This window comes from Patagioenas fasciata, chromosome 22, assembly GCF_037038585.1.
Source record: "Patagioenas fasciata isolate bPatFas1 chromosome 22, bPatFas1.hap1, whole genome shotgun sequence".
Classification (NCBI taxonomy): Eukaryota; Metazoa; Chordata; class Aves; order Columbiformes; family Columbidae; genus Patagioenas; species Patagioenas fasciata.
In genome coordinates, this window is record NC_092541.1 from 6,284,642 (window position 1) to 6,309,052 (window position 24,411).

At 41.9% G+C, this 24,411-nt stretch overlaps 1 protein-coding gene and 1 gene segment (V, D, J or C); both read left to right on the plus strand.

The window, feature by feature from the left end:
- LOC136111659 (T cell receptor alpha chain MC.7.G5-like) overlaps positions 1-24,411 on the plus strand; it is a 179,353-nt gene that overhangs the window by 42,761 nt on the left and 112,181 nt on the right. The gene's annotated exons all lie outside the window — the stretch shown is intronic.
- Positions 7,899-15,956, plus strand: LOC136111662 (T cell receptor delta constant-like). The segment is given in 5 exon segments: positions 7,899-8,433; positions 13,216-13,500; positions 14,190-14,252; positions 14,598-14,714; positions 15,307-15,956. Coding segments are annotated over 4 exon segments (558 nt in total).

The window sequence follows — 24,411 nt, forward strand, 5'->3', positions numbered from 1 at the left end:
TTTGAGAAGATTTGGCAACAACTGAAGGATGTGGGAGAAGCACCTGTATGCACCCAGGCCTGTGCCAGCAGCTGTTTAAAGCTTGTTCATTTTATCCTGCCAAGAGTTCAAGAGCCTGAAAACGTCACATCAGCCAATTTGGCAACTTACCTGGAGGACTGAGGAAATAAGGAGGAGAAAACAATTTGACACAATAAAGGGAACAGCAGATGAACATGTCTGGAATTAAAACCAGTGATTAAAAACGGGAAATACACCTTTGTACTTGGTAACAACAATAATCCAAACATTGAGTAACACAGCAGGGAACCACACAGATTTGTGAACAGGATGAAATAATGCTATTTCCTTTTGTGTCTTAGAAATGAATTTAAGGATTCAGAAAGTGTTCCACAGTTTCAGGTAACCATTGGTCAAAATCATTAAAGTAAGATAAAAATAAAATTAAACACCAACTTTAGTCAACTGTAACTAGATGATTCTCACCTTCAAACTCAGTTGAAAGCATGTGTAAATAAATGAAAGGTCCAACTAAGTGTTCAAATAATCTAGTTCACAAAATCAAAGAAATTAGAAAAATGGTGCATATAGTTATGAAAAAACTTCCAAGACCCTTATAAAAATGACACTCAAACAAGAAATATTATTAGATTGATGCAAAAGTAATTACATTTTTGGACCATTAATTTTAAATCATTATAGCTAGTCTCAAGCATGTCTTTATTAATCAAAATAGGAACCATTACAATCAACACATTTTCACCAACGAGAAATAAGTTTGTTTATTCCTTTAAGTGTAAAAATCTGTGCTTTGGGATTTCACAAACTCTTGGAAATAGTTTTCTTCATCCCGCTGGTTGTGGAATCATTTTCCATGCAAAAAGTTGTCAAGAAGCTTGAAGAAGTGGTATTTGATTGGCAAGAGGTCAGGTGAATTGGGTGGATGAGCCAAAGCTTCGTAGAGCAATTCGTTCGACTTTTGAAGTGTTGGTTGTTGCGACGTGTGGTTCGGCATTGTCACAGAGAAAAATTGGGCCCTTTCTGATGGCCTATTCTGGCTGCAGGTGTTGCAGTTTTCAGTGCATCTCATTGATTTGCTGAGCATACTTCTCAGAGCAGATTACTTAATGGTTTTGCTGGGATTCAGAAAGCTGTAGTGGATCAGACTGACAGCAGAGCATTAAACAGCGACCATGATGTTTCTTTCATGCAAGTTCAACTTTGGGAAGTGCTTTGGAGGCTCTTCTCCATCCAGCCACTGAGCTTGTTGTTGCTGTTTGTCATATAAAATCCACTTTTCATCACACATCACAACCGAGAAATGGTTTGTTGTTGTTGCGTGGAATAAGAGGAGACGAGACTTCAAAATGATGATTTTTTTTATTTTTTGTCAGCTCATGAGACACCTACTCTTTGAGCTTTTTCACCTTTCCAATTTGCTTCAAATACCGAATGACCATAGAATGGTGGAAGTTGAGTTCTTTGGCAACTTCTCACGTAGTTGTAAGAGGATCAGCTTCAAGAATTGCTCTCAATTGGTCGTTGTCAACTTGCAATGGCCAGTGGCTATGCTCTTCATCTTCAAGGCTCTCGTCTCCTTTGCAAAACATCGTGACCCACCGCTGCACTGCATGTTTGTTACCAGTTCCTGGGCCAAATGTGTTGTTGATGTTATGAGTTGTCCCTGCTGCTTTATGACCCATTTTGAACTCGAAAGAAAAAAATGGCTCAAATTTGCTTTTTGTCTAACAAAATTTCAATAGTCTAAAACAAATAAAAAATAAACAGCAAGTAATAAGTCCAAAACAAAGCAAAACAAAACAAAAAACCAAAAAAACCCAGACCAAAACAAAGAAACAAAAAACAACAACCAACCAAGCATAAAGTGAGAAAAGAGCATTAAAATGATGTATAACAAACACCATATTTATTTAAGAATGCATTCTAATACCAAACAGCAAATTTCAATAATGCCAAAACCGCAATTCCTTTTGCACCAACCTAATAAAAATCAAATACCTGAGTAAATAAGCAGCTTTAGCACATTAAGACAGAGTCCACTAAACTGCTATCAGCTAAACAAAGACAACTTTTGAACACTTCATAAACATGGACTCATTTTTTATTTGACTTGAAAATAGGCTTTTAGAACCTAAATACTTGAGGGTCTAGAAAGAGTTAGGGAATGCAGAATGAAAATAAATTGAAAATTAATGAGACTTGGGCAGCTGGCCCCCAGATATTCTTTCAAATGTTTCACCCTAACTCCCTTAATGTCTGTTAAAAGACAAACCAGTAATCAGGTCCTTTAAGTGAGAACAGCTCTAACAACTGAAAAGGAACAATATTCCCTTTTGGCAACTATGGGAAATATTTTAGTGAGAGATTAATATGATCCTATGTGCCAAAAAAAGCAATGGTGATGATAGTTTTAGTGTATAGCAGCCTCTCTGGAACAGTATTAGATTGTTCAGAAGTAGAAAAATAAAGAGGAAGAGGAAGAGGAAAAGAAAGCCCGGCTCTTCAAAGGACATGAAAGTGGAGACATCACCTGGCACTGAAAAAAGCATGTGTTTTTGTAGAACTGTCTACCACTGTGGGGACTACGTACCACAGTGATTCAAAAGGACTGAACCACTGTACACAAACTGTCTTACTCACTGCCTTGTCTTGAAGGTGGAAACATGGTGTCTTGTGTAGTCTCTTTTTCCTTATGCACACACGCAAATTCAGTTCCTATAATGACACAAACAGCAGGCAGACCTCTTAATGCAGGGCCAGTTTCCCCAACATTCATTGTCAGATCTTGGATCCTGCAAGGGACATAATTTTAAACATCTGACTGTCGGCTCAGGTTGAGCAAGTGGGTATTAACGGACTGTATATTAGCTGTTTTCATTTAAGCTTAGTGTTATGTTCTTCCGTTGGCCTCAGACTACAGAGAAAGTAAGATTTGTTCACACTTTTTTGGTAAGAACAAAGATCCTTTTAGCTCCATATCCAACAGTGATCAGAAGCAGATGCATGAAGAACAAGAGCAGGAGAATAGAAAGGGTACTTCCCACTAGTAATCTCCCTGCTATTTGACATCAGAACAAGAATTCTAAATCACATTTAGCTCCTTTCTATTTACCTGGTATGAGTCAATAATGGAAGATCAGCAAGGAGAAGAATTGTAACTACATGCAAGTGACTCCAGATGCACTTTAGCTTTCCTAACCAATCCCTACATGATCAGACAGGGCTTCTATAACCTTCCCAGGTAATCTTCCTCTGCTTCCAACTCTTGCACATTTCCTTTTTGAGATTATTCAGAAGCCCCTTGTTCATAATTTTGGCCTCCTGCCAGCTTTGCTTGACTTACTGCTTCCTCAAGAAGCTGATCTCTCAAAATCAAGCAGCTCTCCTAGATTCCTTCTCTGTCCAGGGCTATAACCCATGGGATTCTTCCAAGTAAATCCCTGAAGAGCCCAAATTCTGCTCTCCCGAAGTCCAGGGTTGAGGTCCTACTTTTTTCATTACTCCCTATTCTCTGGATCTTGAGCTCAAACACTGCATGATCACTGCAGCCAAGGCTGCCCCTGATCTTCACATCAACCAGCAATGCTTTGACACAGTTCACGGTTCACGGGGATCAGGGCCAGCAAACGTGAGACTTCTAACAGTAGTCTGAGGAAGACCTTATCCACTTCTTCTTCCTGATCAGGTGATCTCTAGTAGCCACCCACCACGATGTCACCCTTGCTGATCTGCCTCTAATCCTTAGCCATAAGCTGTCAGCTGGGTCACTGCACATCCTGAAGAAAAACTCCACACATTCCAGCTGCTCTCTGACAGAAAGGGCAATTGTTCCTCCTTGTCTTCCCAGACTGTCTTTCCTAAACTGCCTGGCTCCATGCACTACAGTACTCCTTGTATGCTACCCCACTGCACATCCATAATCTCAGAGCTCTACAACCAAGCCACAGAGGAAAACCTGGGCCATGCTGGACAGGAGCCCAGGCAATGTGCACTAGTCTGCAATTCACCATACATAGTTCTTGTGAGCTAACAGTGTGTTATCAATGAGATCATAGCCTTGCAACTACTAGGAGAACTCTTATTTCTCCCATTTTTTTCTCCCTATTCCATGCGTTTGTGTGCATGCACTTTAAGGAGACACCCAGTCATGCTGATATCACAGAAACTGTATGAGTTTTTTTTTCATCATAATACTTCCTTATTTATGTACAAACACTTGAAGAGGACCCCTTTCAGCCCTTCTTTTATTATCATAAAGTCTATCCTGTTCATATTGCTCCTCATAAATTTTGTACTAACCCTTCCCACTGCTTTCTTGTATTATTATTTATAATTCTTTTGCTTCTTATGTTGTTCCTAATTTAAATCTTTTCTTGTCAGGTTGGCCAGCCAGTTGGCCATGATGTTTTTATTTCATTTAGTTAGGTGGGCCACATCTCTTCCAAACAGTCCTCAGTCCTCAAAAAGGGTCCCATGGTCATGAAAACCAAGTTCCCTTTGCCAGTGCCAGCTGTACAACCAACTGTGACCAGGAGGATCCATCCACACCTTCTCACTACTCTCCCTTTCATCATCAGGATCAAAGAGAAACCCACCTGGGCCCACATGCCCTTGACCATTACCCCCAGAGTCTACTGGCTACTTTTCAGGACTCCCCTGGTGGTATCATTAATACTCACATGAAAGACAATCATAGAGTCGTAGAATTGTTTAGGTTGGAAAAGACTTTTAAGATCGTCAAGTCCAACCATTACCTAACATTGCCAAGTCTACCACGAAACCATGTCCCTAAGCACCACATTTATGCATCTTTTAAATACCTCGAGGAATGGTGACTTGACCACTTCCCTGGGCAGCTTGTCCCTGGGCCCTTTCAGTGAAGATGTTTTTCCTAATATCTGGTCTAAACACCCCCTGGTGCAGTTTGAGGCCATTTCCTCTCATGCTATCACTTGCTAGTTGTGAAAAGAGACCAATACTCATGTCTCTTCAACCTTCTTCCAGATAGTTGTAGAGAGCAATAAGGTCTATCTTCAGCCTCCTTTTCTCCAGACTGAACAACCTCAGAACCCACAACTGCTTTTCATAAGACTTGTGGTCCAGCCCCCTCACCACCTCTGTTGCCCTTCTCTGAACTCTCTCCAGTACCTCAATGTCTTTCTTATAATGAGGGGCCCAAAACTGAACACAGGATTTGAGGTGCGGCCTCACCAGTGCCCAGGACAAGGGGGCAATCACTTCCTCGTTCCAGCTGGCCACACTTTTCCTGATGCATGTCAGGATGTTGTTGCCTTCTTGGCCACCTGGGCACATCCTGTCTCATGTTCAGCTGCTGTCAATCAACACCCCCTTTCTGCCAGGCAGCTTTCCAGCCACTCTTCCCCAAGCCTGTAGCATTGCCTGGGGTTGTTGTGACCCAAGTGCAATACCTGGCATTTGGCCTTCTTGAATCTCATATGGTTGGCCTCAGCCCATCGATTGAACCAGCTGAGATCCCTCCGTAGAGCCTTCCTACCCTCAAGCAGATCAACACTCCAAACCAACTTGGTGTCATCTCCAGACCTACTGAGGATGCATTGAATCCCCTTATCCAGATCATTGATAAAGAGATCTAACAGAACTGGCCCCAATACTGAGCCCTGGGGAACACCACTTGTTACTGGCCACCAACAGGATTTTACTCCATTCACCAAAACTCTTTGGGCTTGGCCCTCCAAACATTTCTTTACCCAACGAAAAGTACACCCGTCCAAGCCATGAGTTACCAACTTCTCCAGGAGAATGCCCGCCTGGACACCTTCCTGTGCAGCCTCATCTAAGTGTTCCTACTCCGGAAGGGGGATTGGACTAGATGATCTTTTGAGGTCCCTTCCAATCCCTAACATTCTGTGATTTTATGAATTCTATGGGAAACAGTGTCAGAGGCTTTACTAAACTCCAGGTAAACACATTTGCCAACTTCCAGTGAGCTGGGACCTCCGCAGTTAGCCAGGATTGCTGATAAATAATGGAAAGTGGCCTGGTGAGCACCTCCACCAGCTCCCTCAGAACCATTGGGTGGATCCCATCTGGCCCTATAGACTTGCGTGTATCTAAGTGGTATAGCAGGTTGCTAACCATTTTCTCTTCAATTATTTGGGCTTCATTTTGCTCCCCGTCCCTGTCTTCTGGCTCAGGGGGCTGGGTACCTGGAGCACAACTGGTCTTACCATTGAAGACTAAGGCAAAGAAGGTATATGGTACCTCAGCCTTTCCCCCGTCCTCTGTCACCATGTTCCCCCCCACATCCACTCAAGGATGGAGCCTTAGCCCTCCTTTTGTTGCTCATCTATCTATAGAAACATTCTATGTTGCAGAACCAGGTTGGGGAACACATCCAGCTAAAAACAAGCTTTTTAAAATAAAAAAATGTTCTTTTTTTTGCAGCAACAGCCAAGCACAAGGCTCCAGAGAGGCCATTTTTAAAAAAAAAAATACACTTAGTTTTCTTTCAAAATTATAAAGAACTGAGACACTTTACGCATAGGCTACAAATAACCCACAGCTTTCCAGCCAGTAGCTCACAGAGCCCCATGACCCTGCAGTGGGATGTAACCGGGATGGATGTGCAAGTTCTCTGCCTGCAGAGCTGGGGGCGGGCAGGACAGAGCAGGACTGAGGAGGGTGATTTGGGGTCTCCCAGCCCACACACAACCACCCACATCAATTCAGGATCAGAGTTTGGGGTCCCAGCACCTCAAATTGCTGGAAAGGTCTGTCAGGCATTGGAACAGGCTCCCCAGGGCAGTCATGGAGTCACCATCCCTGGACGGGTTTAAAAAGCATTTAGACGAGGTTCTTAGGGACACGGTTTAGTGCTAGAGTTAGGTTATGGTTGGACTTGATGATCCTAAGAGTCTTTTCCAACTCAAATGATTCTGTGAATCTATGATCTGGTAAATTGAAATCCGCCATGAGAACAAGGGCTAGCAATTGTGAGACTTCTGCCAGCTGCTTATAGAAAATATTTGTCAACCTCTTCATCCTGGTTGGGTGGTCTGTAACAGACTCCCACTAGAATATCTGCCTTGTCGACCTTCCCCCTGATTCTTATCCACAAACACTCAACCTTATTGTCACCATCATTAAGCTCTAGACAAGCAAAAGAGCAAGCAGGTGGTAGTAGTCTATAGTTGCAATAAGTTTTACAAGACTTTTAACAATATCCCCAGTCCAAGTACTTGTCAAGGAGTAAAGCACCTTAGATAACAGGTTCAGTTGTCAGATGTGGGTTCTGCTCCCTGCAGCACGGCCCCTTCCATTAGTAACACCACTTTTTCTGGTGCTCCTGTATGGCCCATGATCAGTGGGCTCAGACCCCTCGTTTGACAGAGTTCCAAGCCCCTGATTTGCTAAGACAGTGCTAAATCTATTCTGTAGTTGCATTTCTTTAGGTGAAGAATGAGATTGACATAAGAAGTCACAAGCATTTACCTACTTTCTCATCTCACTTAAAACAGCATAAAAACTTCCTAAGCCACCAAAACTTCCTAAGCCATCAAATGACCCTTGGGCACTAACTCTCAGAGCACAGATCATGCACAGTCCTCATGCTCCTGAGTGCTGAAACCAAATTCAAGGTGAAAATGTAGATAGCTTCCTGCAGCACAGAAGGATTTCCCTAAATACTTTGAAATGGCACTAAAAGTATTCATTTTTATCTTTTCCCCCTGCTTTTTATTCGGCTCAACTCCATGAGACTTTTCAGAGGTGTCATGTATTTCTAAATTGTTGGTATTATTTTAGACCATTCTTTTAAAGCCATATCGTGTTTCTTCATGTAGTATGTTAGGACAGAAACCACTCAAGATGTCATGTGACTGCCTGTATAATCCAAAATTCTGCGTAGAGAAAAGGAAGAGACAGTTTTTGTCATGAAATGTATCACTGTGACTGGTGGCTGGAGTACCACAATGATATAAACAACTTATGGCCCTGTACAAAAACCCAAAGATGGAAAAAAGACAATATATTTTGGAGAAGAAAGGAGATGGATGACTGAAATTATTAAGGAGACAAATGCACCTTATATACATGTTTCTATTTATCCTGGAAATATAGAACTCACAGGGTTTCTGAAAGATGGAAGAAAGGGAGAACTTGGAAATCCTTTATTCAACCAAGCTCTTTGAAATCATTGAACTATGCAATTATTGCTTTTCTGTTTCCAGTTTTGGAAGAAAATGTGTTTCTGGATGCCCTCATGGGTTTGCACACAGGGATGATTAGGAAAAATATCCAGCTTTCGCTCTTCTATTTTTATACCACTTTTGAATACCATGAGGAAAGAGTTATTTATTGAACTAAGTAGTAGCAGTGTGTGAACAAATAAGCTTGTATTTGGAAGTGGAACCACTCTCACAGTTGAACCAAGTAAGTATCGTTATTTTATTTCCAAAAATTATATTAAAATTAAGGTGGGGGAGGAAAAAGAAATCTAATTTTTTGGGTTCACTCTAAGAATCTTCTGCTGCAACAATCCATAAAATGCACTCTCTCCAGCCAGGGTTTCAAGCTGAATCCTCAGGTTGTATCTGCTTAGGAAGGATTTGGAGGAATAACTGGATGTCACCCCAACCTGTTTTGGGAGGAGTGTGAATTTTGGGGTGGTAGGCAAGTGTGTTAGGTTGATCTTTGTTACCCTGAACATCCAGGTGCATACCTTAAGACTTGTTACGATGCTTGTGGAGATCTGCATGTCCTCTAAGTGCTGCAAAAATGTCTCCTGTAATTTTACGTACCTAAAACTTCCTTCTCTCTTTCCAGAAGGACACAGGACTCTCTTAGTTGCTACCTAATATCTGTCCAGGTCTGTAGGGTATATGCATGGGAATAAATGTCTGTTTTGGAACAATTTAAATCCACTCCCCATTCCAAAGGGACAACGGAATAAAAAGTTATTCTGAAGAAAAATCTGTTCTTTCCAAGCAGCGAATCATCAGTTGTAAATGTAGGACCACAAGAAACTGCCAGATTCCATTGTTTTAACATCAGTCAATATTGATTTGAAGATGGTACTTGTCAAAAAAATACAAAAAGTCAAATATTCCATAGCGAAGACTAAAATGTGGCAAGAAAAAACAACCAACAAAACAGCCTAAGAGCTGGCAGGTAGAAGATTGAGCAATGGCATTTCCAATTCAGACATTTACAGAATTGCTTATATGAATGATAGTCTGTCTCACAGAAAGTGCCTGATTTAAAAAAAAAAAAAAAAAAAAAAAGTTTAGCATGTTGGTTTTCCTGCTGACGAGAAAAGACTTGCTTCAATTAGCTGAAGGTAGCATATTGCTCATCAATTGCAGGAAGATATTATTGGTTTTAGGAAATATTTACAGTACATTACTCAAAATTCTGAAACATCTTCACTGACTCTCACACAATTCGGGTTAGACAACAATTCATCTGACAAATAAAGCTATAGCCTTGTCTTCTCCTTTACCCTGAAATCTTTAAATCCTTCTGTCTCTGTTTTTCTTGCCTATCTGTCTTCTCTGACACCTTGATGCAAAATTATATGAAACTTTCGCTGAGAGAAGTTTCCATGCTGTTCAGTGATTTTTCTTTTTCAGGATAGGATGACATTTTTAAAGATCCACAAAGACTTTAGAGTTATGTTTGACAGTAAAAGATAATAGACCTTAGCCATCTAAGAACCTCAGTGTCTGTTGAAACAATCAATAAGTTGAAACCAAAATTTTCAGAATGTGACCTCTTTGTTGCTAGATTTAGATTTCACAGGATTACGGAATCACAGGATGGTTGGGGTTCAAAGGAACCTCTGGTGGTCATCTAGTCCAGCCCACCTGCTAAAGCAGCTTCACCTAGAGTAGATTGCACAGGATTTCTTCAACAGATACTAATATGCATTTTAAGATGCTAAGAACAGATGTGCTTTACTACCTGAATCTTTTGAGAATCATCCAACATAAAATTACATGGAAAACATCCATTAGTAGTTACCATAGGATATTCAAGGCATATTCTCCTCTTGATGACTTAGTTAAGGACAGATAATGTTTTTGGTTTGGTCTGTTTTGGTTTGTTCTAGATAAAACTTTAATTAAGAAAACTAAGGCCCGTAACATTGTGGAATATATAGCTCTTTCCATGACTTTGTAAGTTTAAAGGGAAAAAGAATGCAACCTTTTTGTGCTAATAAAATGCTACTGCCAGAACATAATATAAAAATCCCTCCCAAAAGCAAGCAGTGACAGGAATTTATGGTTGTATTTTCAGGTAATGCAAAGTAGCGGGATTCAGTTGAGGCTTCTGGGGTCTCATGTAGAAATAATTTTGCTTTAACTACAGTTGCACAGTGTGCATTTGTTTTTGCTGAAGATCTTAACCAGTGAGTTATGCCAGAGAAGCAGCTTGGCTGGTACACCGGCTGTTGGCAAATACTGGAGATCAGAAAACATGAAAAGCCTTTAAAGATCTTCTCAGATAACAAAGAATGCACAGTACTAAGAATGTCTGGCAAAACCATGTTACAGCACCTGGAAAGGAAATGTATGTCAGAAGAAAAGCAAAATGAGCCTTTTTTGATCTATGTGCTTTAACTGTGTGTAACTGCTGCTCTGGTTTTTGGGAAGGGGACTCAACTGACCGTGGAGCCAGGTGGGTATTTTTTGTGCTTTAACCTCTTCTGAGTTGTTATTGTTTGGATTTTCACATTTTTTTCTTTTCTTGCTCCTAAAATTCAGGCAGTCATCCTCTCATGTTTTAAAGCCACTAATGAGGCACTTTCTATGCATAACTTCTTGATATGCAATTAGAAAATTTAAGTCCAAAAACATGCTGATCATATGTTTGGGGATATTCCAAGGAATCTGTGATCCAAAATGGCAAATCCTGGCTGCTATCCTGCTGAATTTCTTTGGGACCTAACAGCTGTCCACTTACTGAGGTGTCCTGATAATGTTTTCATAGCAATGGTTAGATTTCAAAGCCATGCTTGAAGAGTCTGAAAGGAACTGGAGGTCTTGTGGAGACTGACATTAAAGTTTCTAAGAATTTCTATTTGTCAGAGTTAGAAAGACAGCACTGAGTGGGGGGAAAGATAATATACAAAAGCAATAAATGGAATCTTATGCAATATTTCTGTACGAGTTTAATCTTACTAAACTGCTCACAGTTTAAGTTTACCTGAATAGGTCAAATGAAGTCAATGAATGTTGACTTGGAATCACGGAGTTGTGCTTGTTTCCATCTACCTTTTATGTATTTATGTATCTATGTATTTATGTATTCATGTATTACGTATTTATGTATTTATTTATTGTCCATGAATTTATGGTAGAGTATTGCTTGGCTTTCACCTCAGTTCAGAATTGAAGTGTGGGTGGTGGGAGAAATGGAGTATAATCGGGGCCCCTTGAACAGAAATTGAAAAAACACCCTGTGATGAACAAGATATTAGACCTGAGGAATCTCTTGACCAGGCTGCAAGGCAGATGCTATGCAAAATCCAAGGCCTAATGCGCCCTTTTTTAGCAAAAAGGCCCATCAGGATGCTTCTGTCAAATCGGATGTGTAAATCTTTTTTGATGTGTCCCAGCCTTTCCTAAGCTGAGCCCTTTTTGGCAAGGAAGAATATTAGATGATTCCCCTCATTGTCATGTTTTTATTATAATTCATGTTGCTAATATTGTTCTGACATTGGTATGTGGAATTGCCCTAGTTTCTCCACATATGTCCTGAAGGCAAAGATTTTATCTTTTTAAAAAATACTTGTTTTCTGAAAAGACATCCCCTTCGAGTCTGAACAATCTGACTTCACTACTTGCATGTCTTATGAGAATTCTCAGAGGAAGCTGATGCTATGTGGTTGAAATTCAGGTTTTTGCCATTTTCAAGCCCTTGTTTTTCACGTATATTGCTTGGAACTGAGAATTCAGCTCTAAAATTATTTCATAACACAAAAAAATAGATCTAAAAGTTTTGGAGTAACTCTCCTGAAAGATGCATGAGAGAGAAAGGATACCAAATCCTATGAAAACTTGTAAGCATCTTTTAGGTTATTTCAAAACTCCAGTTTTAGGGCACATTTTTCATTCCTTAATGTTTGTTGTAGTGTTGTACCTAAAGAATCACCACTGACGGTCATTATACTAATCTAAGGAAGACTGTAAGAGGACTTGTCCAGGGACGTCAAGTTCATAGGCTTTGAGGTGTTCTTCCCTTCATTTTATTATACAAATTTTGCATTATACATCTACCTGCCACTGGAGCTGTGGGACTAACAACATGGCACAGCACATGGATGAGAAAAGTCACACATTTAGAACAGGCACAAGAACTTTTGTTGAACCGACTACCAATCACGTTCTCTTTCATAGTCTCCAGACTGGGTTGGAATATCTTACACCATGTGCAATGTCTGGTGAGGAAAACCTTCCCCACAACTGATAGTTCTTGACCTTATCAGAAATTCCTGGAGAAGTATAGATAAGCAGTTCATAGACTTTTATTGAGTCTTTCCTATTTTCGACCTTAGAGACAAAAATCCCTACTGCATCCGAGCACTTGTTATTGAAAAAACCAACCTTGTCCCCCACTCCAGCAGCTGTATTTCATTCCTGCAAATAATGTCACTCATTGGAGTAACCTTGCACAATAGGGAAGCAACAAACTGACTTCTCTTTGCCCTGTTGCTCTTGCTATGGTTAGGCCTCTCAGCCACATCAAAACAAGATTTGGGGGAGGGAGAGTAAAGAAAAACCAGTTATTCCCTCATGTCTCATGCATATACAAGACAGTCCTTGACAGAAGTGTTATTTTTAGGAATCAAATTGTTGAAAAAGCAGAATAATTTGACTGTTGTAGTGGCATGTATAGAATTTCTCTTCTCATTTGCAGGTCTCTCACAAAATAAAGAATTCACATATAGGCACAAGCTTTGGCAAAAGGAAACTTAAAATGCTGTGGAATTAAAACTTTCTTAAAAATCTACTCTCATAGACCCTTTCTGTCTCTGATCTGGTCTTCTGGAAGCAGCAGCAAGAAATAATGACCCCAGAAAAGAAAGGCAGTTAGTAACTGATAATGCTAGGGATCAGTCACAGTTGGGGTATATATGAACTTCAGGTGACGTAGCACTCAGGCAAGCTTTTGCAATAAAATAATTTTTTAGTATTATTATTATTTTTTCAGCCAGTCAAAAAAGTTCAGTCCCAGAAGTCATTGTGATGAAATCAAAGGCACTGGAAGATGATGGCAGAATTGGGAAAGCAGCTTGTTTGGCAAGGAATTCCTATACAAAGAACATCAGCTTGGAGATGTCCTCTAATAAGGTCGTATATGAACTAAATACACCCATTTTGACATCGGAGGGGTTATACAGTACTATTCAGGTGGTCAATGTGACAAAAAGCACAGAGGTGACCTGCTCGGCCAAGTTCAACAACAGCACCGTTACAGCCAGCACAACAGTGCCAGGTACAATTTTCTGGTACAGCCACGATTTATTTCTAAAGGTAGCATATTCTAGAGCTTGCTGTTTCTCCTCCTATTAAGCATTGTCCTGGCTAACCAGCATAAGTGAGAAAGACATCTGGTACATAAGCAGAGAGAGCTGAGTGATATTTAAAAACATCTAAACTAAATGGTCTTAACTGTTTGAGAACCTGGAGTTACTTTTTTTGGGAGGAAAGGGATGGGGCATGGAAACACAATTTTTTTTTAAAAAAAGTACATATACTTAAGACTAAATACTTCAACATATAGCAACAAACCTCCTAGAGCACAGCATGAAATAATCTTTCTAAAAACAACAAAAAATTAAAGTGGTGGTGTGTTGTTTTGGGGGAGCTTTGTTTGTTTGTTGGCTTGGTTTTGTTTGTTTGTTTGTTTTTTTCCTAAGGAAAAAAAATATCTTGAGGCATTGTTTTTGTCATCACGAAGCTCATTCAAATAGTAAAACCAAAACAACTCAGCAATTCTTTTGTTTCCTAGAATTGCATGGAAAAATTTTCTCCTCAAATTAATGCTAAAATTAGTGATCAATCACCTGAGCCTTAGACTTCACTGACTACATATTCCAATGGGAAGGATCATTTGAATGTTTTGTTAAATCCTTTTTAAAATTTGGATATCATTTTTAATCTCTTTTCTTCATCATGCTACAGAAGAGGAGGCTGAAGAAACAGTAACAGAGAAGGTTTGCAACACCACAGACACCTCTGCACAAGGTTAGTTACCTAAATCGATTGTGAAGTTAAATTACTTTGTCAGGGACAAATGCATGGAAATGTATTTTCTCAGAGGTAGAGAAATCAGAATAAAACATCTTCATGAAACACAACCTGCTTTTTCAAGGCAGGTATTTTGGTAACAGGCAAACAATAGGAAGCAAAATCCAGCCTAGACAGACATGCTCCTCTCCTGTTGTTGCCATATTTCTCTATAGTATTTTCCTTTGTTGCTGTTTCTTTCCTTGAAACTTTTACCTGTGGGGTTTTTTCCACTTTCTGCCAATATCACAATATACAAATCTAGACCATGATCTCTCCCATCTTTTCTCTATCACTAAGCAGATAACAAAGTGGAGAAAGCAAACATGTTGTCTATGGCTGTGTTGGGTTTGAGAGTCCTGCTGGCAAAAAGCATCGCCTTCAATACACTCATGAGTATCAAGTTGTTTCTTTTCTGAGGTAAGGAAGCACACAGCTTCGTATGTACTAACACTGGAAGCTTATGGCAGGAATGAGCACCTGTATTGTGTACTTCTCTAACACCACAAGCAGTGATACCTTTTTATCTGCTCCTGTTTCCATTGAATAACTCTTGTAGGTTTCTGGGGAAACAACGACAACAAACCAAACAAACCCCGAAATACAGCCCCCCTTCCCCCCTCCCCCAACAAATCAGCCCCTTTCTGTACAAAAAGCTCAGTGCTTGGTGGCTGGTCCCCAAATTTTCTTTGCAGTAAACTTGCTTTCCTCAGGTGTTACCAGAAGCACCTAAAACATCTCATTGACAACTTCAAATAGCAGAACACAAAGCCTGGAGAAACATCAAGACAAAGAAGGAGCCAAAAAGAAGGCTTCCAAAACACAAACATGTGAAGTGGTGGGAGGAAAGAGAGGAGAGGGGGAGGATTTTTAAATTAAGTTATCCAAAGAGGTAAAAAATAGTTCAGCCTAAGTTGTGTGAGTCTACTTGTCTTGATCTGACAGCTACCAAACAGTGGCACATAGGCCCAGTTGCATTAAACATAGTCTAAAACACACTTTGCTCTTCCAGATGGTGGGGAAGCAAGGCAACAGCGATCTGAAGAACAGCAGGAGAGAACACGTACCCGCAGCACAATGGGTTCAACGACCAATATCAAATCTGTTGAAAGTAACCATCCGGAACACGACACAGCACCCTCCCCTTTAGACATTTTATACTGCTGAATCCTACCTAGCTAGTTTATTTAGTTTTAAGAGTTGTAACTGCTTTTGCTATTTCTCTATGAACTGAGAACAGTGTATTTTTCCTCATCTCCCTGCTAAGTAGAAATCGATCTCCCCACTCTTCCAGCCTTCGCAGCCAACCTGCTTCAATAGTTCTAAAACACGCAAACCTCACTCTGGATGTGTGACCCTCTTAAAACACCTTTTACAGGCACGTTGCATTGCTATCTGTAGAACTCGTGTTACTGCTGAGAGAATTCAGGCACAGTAGACGCTATTTATAACTTTAATGTTTTTTAGATAGCTTTAATAACAACAATTTTCTATTGTAGATGAGAAGATCTGTGTTGGATCTGAAGTGATTCACTTCAACCAGAGAATGTTCAAACATAGGAGCATTTCTTTATTAAACCTGTATTTCTTCTGCAAAGTGTATGGCACATGCATTTTTGGTTACTGTAGTAGTGCCCAAAATAAAGTTTTACTAAACCAAAATGTTGTGGTTTGTTCTGTGTTTTCTGTTCTGAATTTGAGACAGAGACTGCAGAAACCCAACTGTCCAAATGACCAATGAGATTAGAAATGCAGCTTTGATAACCTAGATTTCTAGTTGGCTGAATTTGTTTTTTCTAGACTTTGTATAGGGAAGCAGATTTGGCACATTAAGAAGCTTCAGTGGGGCCATGAATTCCAGACTTAGGTTTTGTCTTTCAGATCACTTTGAAGAGACCTCAGCAAAATATTTTTGCATCATAGCAAAATAAGACACACGTCAGTTAAGAGGTAACTTTATATGAGCACAAGGAAGGAAAATGCACATAACATAAGAGAAGAAAATGTGCTGGTTTTTTCCACTCGTTGATACTAAGAAGAGATCAACAGGAAATAATGTATGGTGCTTTAATGGAGCGATAGTTTCCATAGCAACTTGGTTATTAGTCAGAAAGACCCCAACACACACAGTGACTGGCTCATCTCTCTCTCACAAGCAACAGGCAGGATGCTGTGGTCATCACTTTTGACTAAGTCACACCATGCACGATTAACTCCCCCTTGTTTCGAAAAACAAGTTAACCACATCCTGAAGGGGAAATAAGGTTTTTCACATACTGACTGAGTTACTGCTGGCTTCAAGACAGCCTCTGCAAAGTGCATAGTAAAGTCTGTTTAATTAAGTTTTGTTAGGTTAGTCGCTCAGACCCTGCAAACACCTGGAGGAAGACCCTCACCCTATGCAGAAGATAAGTGAAATTCGCATGGCAAATCCAAAACTAGTGTAATTCTTATTTAGTGTGTTTTACCACTGTAATGTAAATCAGGAGGACTTGTTCACTGGTGTTTTTGTGCTCATTTTCTGATAAAACACTGAAACTCTTAATCTTGTATTCCATACCTTTTCCCTTTCTTTCAGGCAAAGCTCGGTCTTGGAGTACCATTTCTGTGTCTCTGTGCAAACCGAGGAATGACATTTTCCTGAGTAGCCCTTGGTTGTGCCTGAGAGCTTTGGCAGGATGAAAATCCTTCAGCATTTCACAAGCAAATATAGGGATCTAAAAAATTGTGACTACTGAGGGATGGCATTGACTCATACATAAATGTATCAGGCAGATAGAGACATCAGTCTTTATTGTTTCAAACACCCAACCACATTGGCATAGGACACCAGAGCCCGCATTTCTATCACTAAGAGATTCATGACCTGAGTGATACTTTCATAGTTAAATTTTTCAGACCTGCCTGTGCACCACTGGGAAACGATAACATTTGTGTCCTCACTAACCCTCTAAAATGTCAGTCACCCAAGTCTTGGTTACTAGGTCTCCATCAAAAGAGAAGAGAAACTGATGTCTTTGAAAAGATGGTTTGAAGTTTTCAGCTCTGTGGATCATGAGGAGGGAATACTCATCCATCAGTCTCTTACCACAGTCTTTCACTCACCCACAGTGACCAGAATTACTCTCCACTGGAGTGGGTTAGCCTGGTGTCCAGGCCTGTGACTCCCCTAATACTTTATTTCAGGTCAGCCTATGTGAATTAAGACATCTGTGTCACAGCTGCCCAAAATAATGTTTGTGATACACGATGATGCCAAGGATGGACACTGAAGACAGCCCAAGCATCCTCATACTGAAACCAAATTGGGTACAGTCTGTTTTTCTCACTTTATCTGGAGAAAACTATTTTGTTGGCTATGTCTCACCTCCTTCTGGAAGGAAAGGATTAGCTTCCTGTGGCAAGGAGCAACCTATGCTGTCTTAGACTAAGTGGAGATAAGGAGGAACTGGGAAGATTGACGTTTCACTCCTGTCCATCTGGCCACACCATTTTTGCCTACAGGAGTATTTCTCAAACTTAGGTCTGGCCTAGGGTTAAGCAACTGTTCCCAACATTGTTGCTGTTCTCAGAATAAGAACAACCTTCTGAGATCCATTCATTCAAAGTAGAAGCTTGCTTTTAAGTTCCTCCAAACAGTATTCTCTCTCCACCCAGTGTTAGAGCCTAGAAACAGCTGGTGTGAACATCCCTCTTCATATTCAAGTGCATATATCCAAGCTGCAGAGCCTGTGGATTTGTGTCTTTCTTTGATTGACATCAATACTCATGGCTCTCTGCAATGGTACGTTTTTCTCTATCCTCACCTCAGGTCCTAAGGATCTATCCAGCAGGTCTGGACCATGTTTCACAACAAATGTACCTCAGGGGGCTAGAAAATTTTCCCCTTTGTAGGTAAGGTCATGCGTGTGTCAGACTGGGAATCTGAATGTCTTGAAATTGCCCATTGGGAGTATCTCCTCACCTCTTCTGTTCAATTGCAATTGAGTTGCAGGTAGGTTTGTTTGTTTGAATTTTCTGATTTACACTCTATCTCCTTAATTCAGCCATAAAAGATGATGTTCATCTGGTACATTCCAGTCAACAGCATGCCCATAACCACTAAAGCTATAATTGATGTCTACTAGAAGTTTCTAGATAAGTTTAAAAGTACTTGGGAAGGATCTCATTAAGAGATCACCAAAATTATCACTCAAGCAAACAGAATCAACAAAGCAAGTCCTTCACTAGTGAAGTTCTCCACAATTTGCTCAGAATGACTGCTCTAAGGTGTCCTCCCACTTTCTCTGCCATGTGTCAGCAAGGGATTTTTTTCTTCCCTTCCCTGGTACCTTGCTTTATGAAACTTCTGTTGGCCACCAGCAGAAGTGGCAGTTTTAAAGGTAAAATGTAAAAGGTAGGAAAAAATCTGATGTACATGTCCTTATTATTCTTATTCAAAGCAAGCTGGTTGCCTGCTCTTCTCCCTCTGCCTCCTGCTTTCCAATACCAAGAGACAGCATGGCACTTGAAGAAAGCAGCTAGAATTTCAATATAGAAAGTCCCAAGGAGTCCAAACCAGGTGCAAAGTGAAGATGTAACAGATGAGTCACGACATATCTGGGGGATTGTGCCCTTTCAGCATTGCAGTTGCTGCTGCTATAGATTTCCAGAGTGACACAGAAGACAAACAGTGTCAGTACCTAGTTTGGAATCCTGGAAAAGGACTCACTTGACGAAGAGTATTCTTTTTTCTGTGTACCTTGATGATCCTAAGATGTTCATTCATAAGACAGGATAAGGAGTGAAGAGTTTAGAATGTCCTCAAGGTCTGGTGTAATTTTGCAACTGAAGTCCTTCGCAGCTTTTAAGTTCAAGATACTTTGTATCCTCAGGGAGCCCAGCACCAGAAACAGTATTCTCCAACTTTTGCAAATACTCGGCCCAACATGTGGAATAACTCAGCTCTTTTCTTTAGAGGATTCTAACAAGTAAGTCTGGGGTGGTTCAGGGGGGACACCATATGATGCATCCTTCCCTACTAAGTATGTGGAAGAAAATGCTAACACAAAGTTTTATTGCTTTAGTTTTCCTGAGTGTTTCCAAGTCTTGCTACATCTGCTGCAGCACAATCCTGTTTTCAATAAAGAGCTTAAGGAATCACTTTCACCATCCGTACTTTTATTTACACAAAATGGCAATATTTACAACACTTAATCAAATAATTATGTCATATGACTGCTTTCTGTAAATTTAAGTGATTTTGTTGCACATTTCAAATGGTTCTGTAAACTTGTATTTTTTATTATATTTCAAGAACTTTCACTTTTGTGTAGGCATCATCATTGCTAACAGTGTCTTCTCCCAGTTTAAGTCTGCAAGTCTTTTCTGACAGTTACGGACCCTCATGGGTATTTCCTGGCAAAAGTTTACAGCTCATTGTGTGTAAAATGTATGTCTTCACCTTTCTATTGGAATCTGCTGCTTGTCCTTTTGATAGCTTCTCCAAGTTGCAACTGCTTCTAAGAGGCCAGTTGTCTTTAACTGCATGCTATAGATTGGATGGGAATGCAGAGAAGTTCAAAGAGCCAAATACTTCTCCAAAGATGGAACATCTGCATTTCTACTGACCAGTTATACCTGCAGTCCTTCAAATACAAGAGCTTCACTAATCCCTCTGACAGAAAGCAGATAACTGCCTGATAAAAGTAAGGTGTTGTATGCCATGCATTTTTGCAGACTTTTCTGGTGTTACAGAGGGTGAAACTGCTGTAGCAACCAGGAATGTTGAGACTTGACTGTCAAAAGATTCTACCACCAAACAGCATCTCAGCCCTTTTGCTGCCAGCAAGTCATAGCGCAGTATGTATTGTGACTTCTCACTATAGGACGCATGCCATCCACAATGTGAACTTCAAGAAATCCTTTGAAGTACTTTCAGGCAAATATTCACCCCCAGCAAATCAAGCTTAATCTTATTTCCCCTTGCTGGGGCTCACAGGTATATGCTGTCTAACACCTGCGTGTCCTTTCTGTCTGAGTAAGTCAAAATGGTGATAGCTCTCTCCTGTGGCAGAGAACATTAAAGACACCTGAAGTGAATAAACATATTTCAAAAGGTTAATGGGAAAAGAATCATGAAAACAGGGAAAACTGAATAGCAGAGAGACTATTTTACTTTGTATTTTCATTGATATATGCAGAGAGGAGTGTATGTTCTTCCAGCCTATACATTTCTTCCTTCTATAGAAATGTATGGGACCATCCCAGGCAAGTTTGAATATCTTTAGATTTCAGTGCCCAGCCTCCCACAAGACACAAAGGATGGTAAAGTTTCACAGCCAGAAGGGTCTGGTAGCACAAGACAGGACTCCCTGTTGGAAAGTAAGATGTAGGAAAGCAAGATGTGTGGTTCCAGCCACCTGGATGATAAAGGATGACCAATACTAACATGACCATTTGGATGGTCAAAGACATAATACTAACATAATAATATATAAAGGGCCTTGGACAGATTACTGTGAAGTATGTTTCTCATAATTGTAAAAAGTTATAGCCCAGACTTGTGAGAATGGTAACTTGGCTGGATAACCACCCCCAAGTGCATGGGATGTGTGAATGTCCTTGGGCCTGGTCTGTGAATAAGTGGAAAAACAAGTGAGACAAACATCACATGAGTTTAGCGTGTTCTTAATAACAATCAGTGGAAAAGCACCTTTTTGTAAACATCTTAGTCCAGGCCTGTACCTGTAAATCCTATAAATTGTCAATGGTGAATAAAGGGAGTCTAGGCCTAGGTCAGCTTGGCCAGGCTCTGCGCTCCTTCCTGAACAAGATCTCTGCCACTGCGTGAATTTCTGTCTGCGTCCCAGTGTGCGTCATTACTAATTGCCACAGTGGAGTAGTTGAAGCAACTGGTGGAGCTGTTCCTGTGTGTTCAGCCTTGTCTCCTGGTGTCACAGGTTCCCTTTCTCAGGCGCAGACAGAGACCTCTGGCCCCACAGTAGGGAAGGTCTCAGAGGCTCTTGCGCTCACCTGCCACATCTCTGTTGTACCCACCACCAATAGCAGCTACACTTGGGACTGGATCCATCAGACCCCTGGAAGACGTGTGCAGCATGTAGTGCTGAAGGTTCCTTTCACAGGACTCCAGCACATTGTTCCTTCCTTCCTTCCAGACCCGAGTCACCAGCTCTGTGGAGCCTTCCAGAAACCAACTCTCTCTGGAAGTGCTCTGGCAATGAGCTGCAGACACGGCCACCTATTTTTGCAGCACCAGAGAGATGCTTGAAACACAGAGAGTGCTTGAAATCCAGGCAGGGCCAGGGCAGAACTGGAAGGAGGAATTTTAAATCCAGCCTGATCTTTTGTGGTTGGCTTCAATAAGTCTTCTCAAGGCTAGTCTGGGCTGGCTTTCCCCAGAAACAGGCACAAAGGTGCTGCAACAGGAGGAGCAGCAACAGCGGCTCACATAAGCACTCACAAACCCATAAATTTATTACTAACCTTATTCCTTCTTTCTCAGTCTCTGCCACCGGCAAAAAGCAACAGGGAAAAAGGCTTTTTAGGAAGCAGTCCAGCAGCAAGTATTAAAGAACTAAAATTTGAAGATGGGAAGCCAGATTTGAAATGAGTTTCCAACCTTCATGTTGTTCAGGCAGCTCCCTACAACAGTTGCAGAGCATCTCTTCCTCCGGGCATGATGAATAGTCTACTCATTATGTAGTTAGTGTTGGCTTGATGTGCATATATCTTCATATGTGTACACTGAGGGCCAGCCTAGAATTTTGTAGGAGAGCTGGAACAAGGAAAAAATGGAGCGTGAACTGTGCCAAAACACCATTCTATCCCTCCATGGACTTGGAACTCTAGGGAACTCCTTGCTGGGGCAGCTCCAAGTGTCCCAGTCCACCTTAGGCCACCCTTGGCCTACATCCCCCTGCATATTCTCCCAGGCTCAAGCCTCCAGGTTCAATGGTCTCCTCTACCCACTGCAACACCCCATCCCATGGCTGTACTGGATCCCCTCCGCAAATGGTCTTGTCGGAGCAATCACTAAAATCAAGAGGAGGGAAAGGACTAAGACAGTCTTTGTAGGGTCAATGCAGAGTGGGCAGTGCTCCCCAAAATGGTGGTATCCATCGAGACAGTGACACTGTGTCAGGGTTCAGTCAATGTCCCATCATGTGGCCGTAGGGGGAGCTCTGGCATTCTTTTGAGTAGGATGAGCATGGAGAAGGGATTGTCCCTGCTCTGCTGAGCAGCCCCAACAGCCTGGTCCCCACTGAGTGTTGTGCACATGAGTTCTGGGGGATGAACTGATGGGCTTGAACCTGCACATCTAGTGCCAAGGATGCCCAAGATCTCCCCCGCCTTTGCTGCATTTGCTGCTGGAGGGGTTTGGAAGGGCTGCAAGAGGAAAAGTCAGATGGAGAAGTATAAGCATGATTGAGTGGAGGAGCAGGGTGCTGTGCTGGAGTGGAGGTAGCACGGCAGGGGGCACATCTGCCTAGGGGTGCCCTGTCTAATTGGAGCTGGTCTCAGTGGTGTCCCATCCAGGAGCAGCAGGTCAGGAGCACCAAGGGACAGGGCACCTCTGGAAGGACAGCTTGCCACCTCCAGAACCACCTCTCAAGTGCCAGCAGCTCCCTGCACTCCTTCCTCAGAGGAAGGCTGAGTTGGCCCGACAGCACCACGTCACCTTCTGCCCACCAGAGGATTTCCTGCCAAGTGAATGCTCTGTTATTGCAGCCTGCAGGGAGAAGGACACCCAGGAGGCCCCCAACATCTTCACTTTCTTCTGTTCCTCCAGCCCCCGCCTCTCTCATTCACTGTTGTCATAGGGTGGGGGAGGGACTAGGAGGGACAAGGGCTGTCAGCAGTGACAGGTCCACAGACAGGGAAGATGTGGGCAGTGCTGTTCAGGAGGGAGAGAGAAGCTGGAGAGGGGTGAGACAGAGCGGGTTTGGTCATGTGGACTGCCATGTGCATGGGGTTATTGCCCATGGTAGGTAAGTGAAAGGAAGGGGGTGATGCCACTCAGGAAGGGAGCACGTCCCTGTGCTCTGCATGGCTCTGTGGAGCTGTGCTGACTGCTCCCAGCCTGACCTGTTCCCTGAATCAACCTCCCCACTCATCCCCACAGAGCACTCTGGGAACAGTCCTCCTCCTCTTCTGCTGTGAATTAGACACCTCCATCCAGCCTGGCTCTTCTGCTGTGTGCGGACATGCAGGGCACCTGCCTGCTGCACCCACATCTTGGGGCTTAATACTTTGCACTTGAACAGTGTCCTCATGGGGCATCTTTCAAAGACCGAGTTGTGGATGGCAGTATAGGGCTCAAGTCCCGGTTGCGCTGAGCATCCCTTGGCATCCTGTGCTCATTGAGAACAGTTTCAGGGACAGGAGAGCGGGTTCCTCATAATCCCAGCTTGGCAAAGACAAAGGGATTTGTCCACAATGGTGCAAAACCTTCCTGTTTAAAAGGTGAAGTGGAGAAAAAACTTTATGATCTAACAGGAGAAAAAAGGGAGGAAAACATGGTGTCTCCTTCCTCGGGATCCCTGATTCCCAATACCAGCTCTATTCCTCTTCCTGGTTTCATCAGCAGAATTCGAAGAGAAGGATTTAATTCTCTCACTTGTCCAGTCCCATCACAATGCCTCCAACAGCGCTAGTTTGACCTTTGTTGATTCTTCCAGTGATCATGTCTTGCTTTTCCTCACTGCAGCAGTGACTGGCCAGATGGTCTTGGAGCAACACACCAGGGATCTGGCCGTGCGAGAAGGAGATGGAGTCACCTTCCGCTGCAGCATGAGTGGAGACAATATGAACAGCTACTACATGATCTGGTACCGGCAGGGAGCACGTGGCACTCTGGACTGGATTTACGAGGCAGGTGGTGCCTATGGAGAAGGTTTCCGGGATCGCTTTAAGGGATCAGTGGAGAGGTCCCAGAACAGATTCACACTGCAGATCCAGGCAGCAAAGCAAGGGGATGAAGCAGTGTATTACTGTGGTGCTAGTCTCACCCTGGAGCAGCTCTGCAAGAGGTTGGACCTAAAACTGGCTGACAGAGAATGCATACTTTTCATCATTTCTTTATAAAAACCGCTAACCAGATGTTGGTGTCATGCAA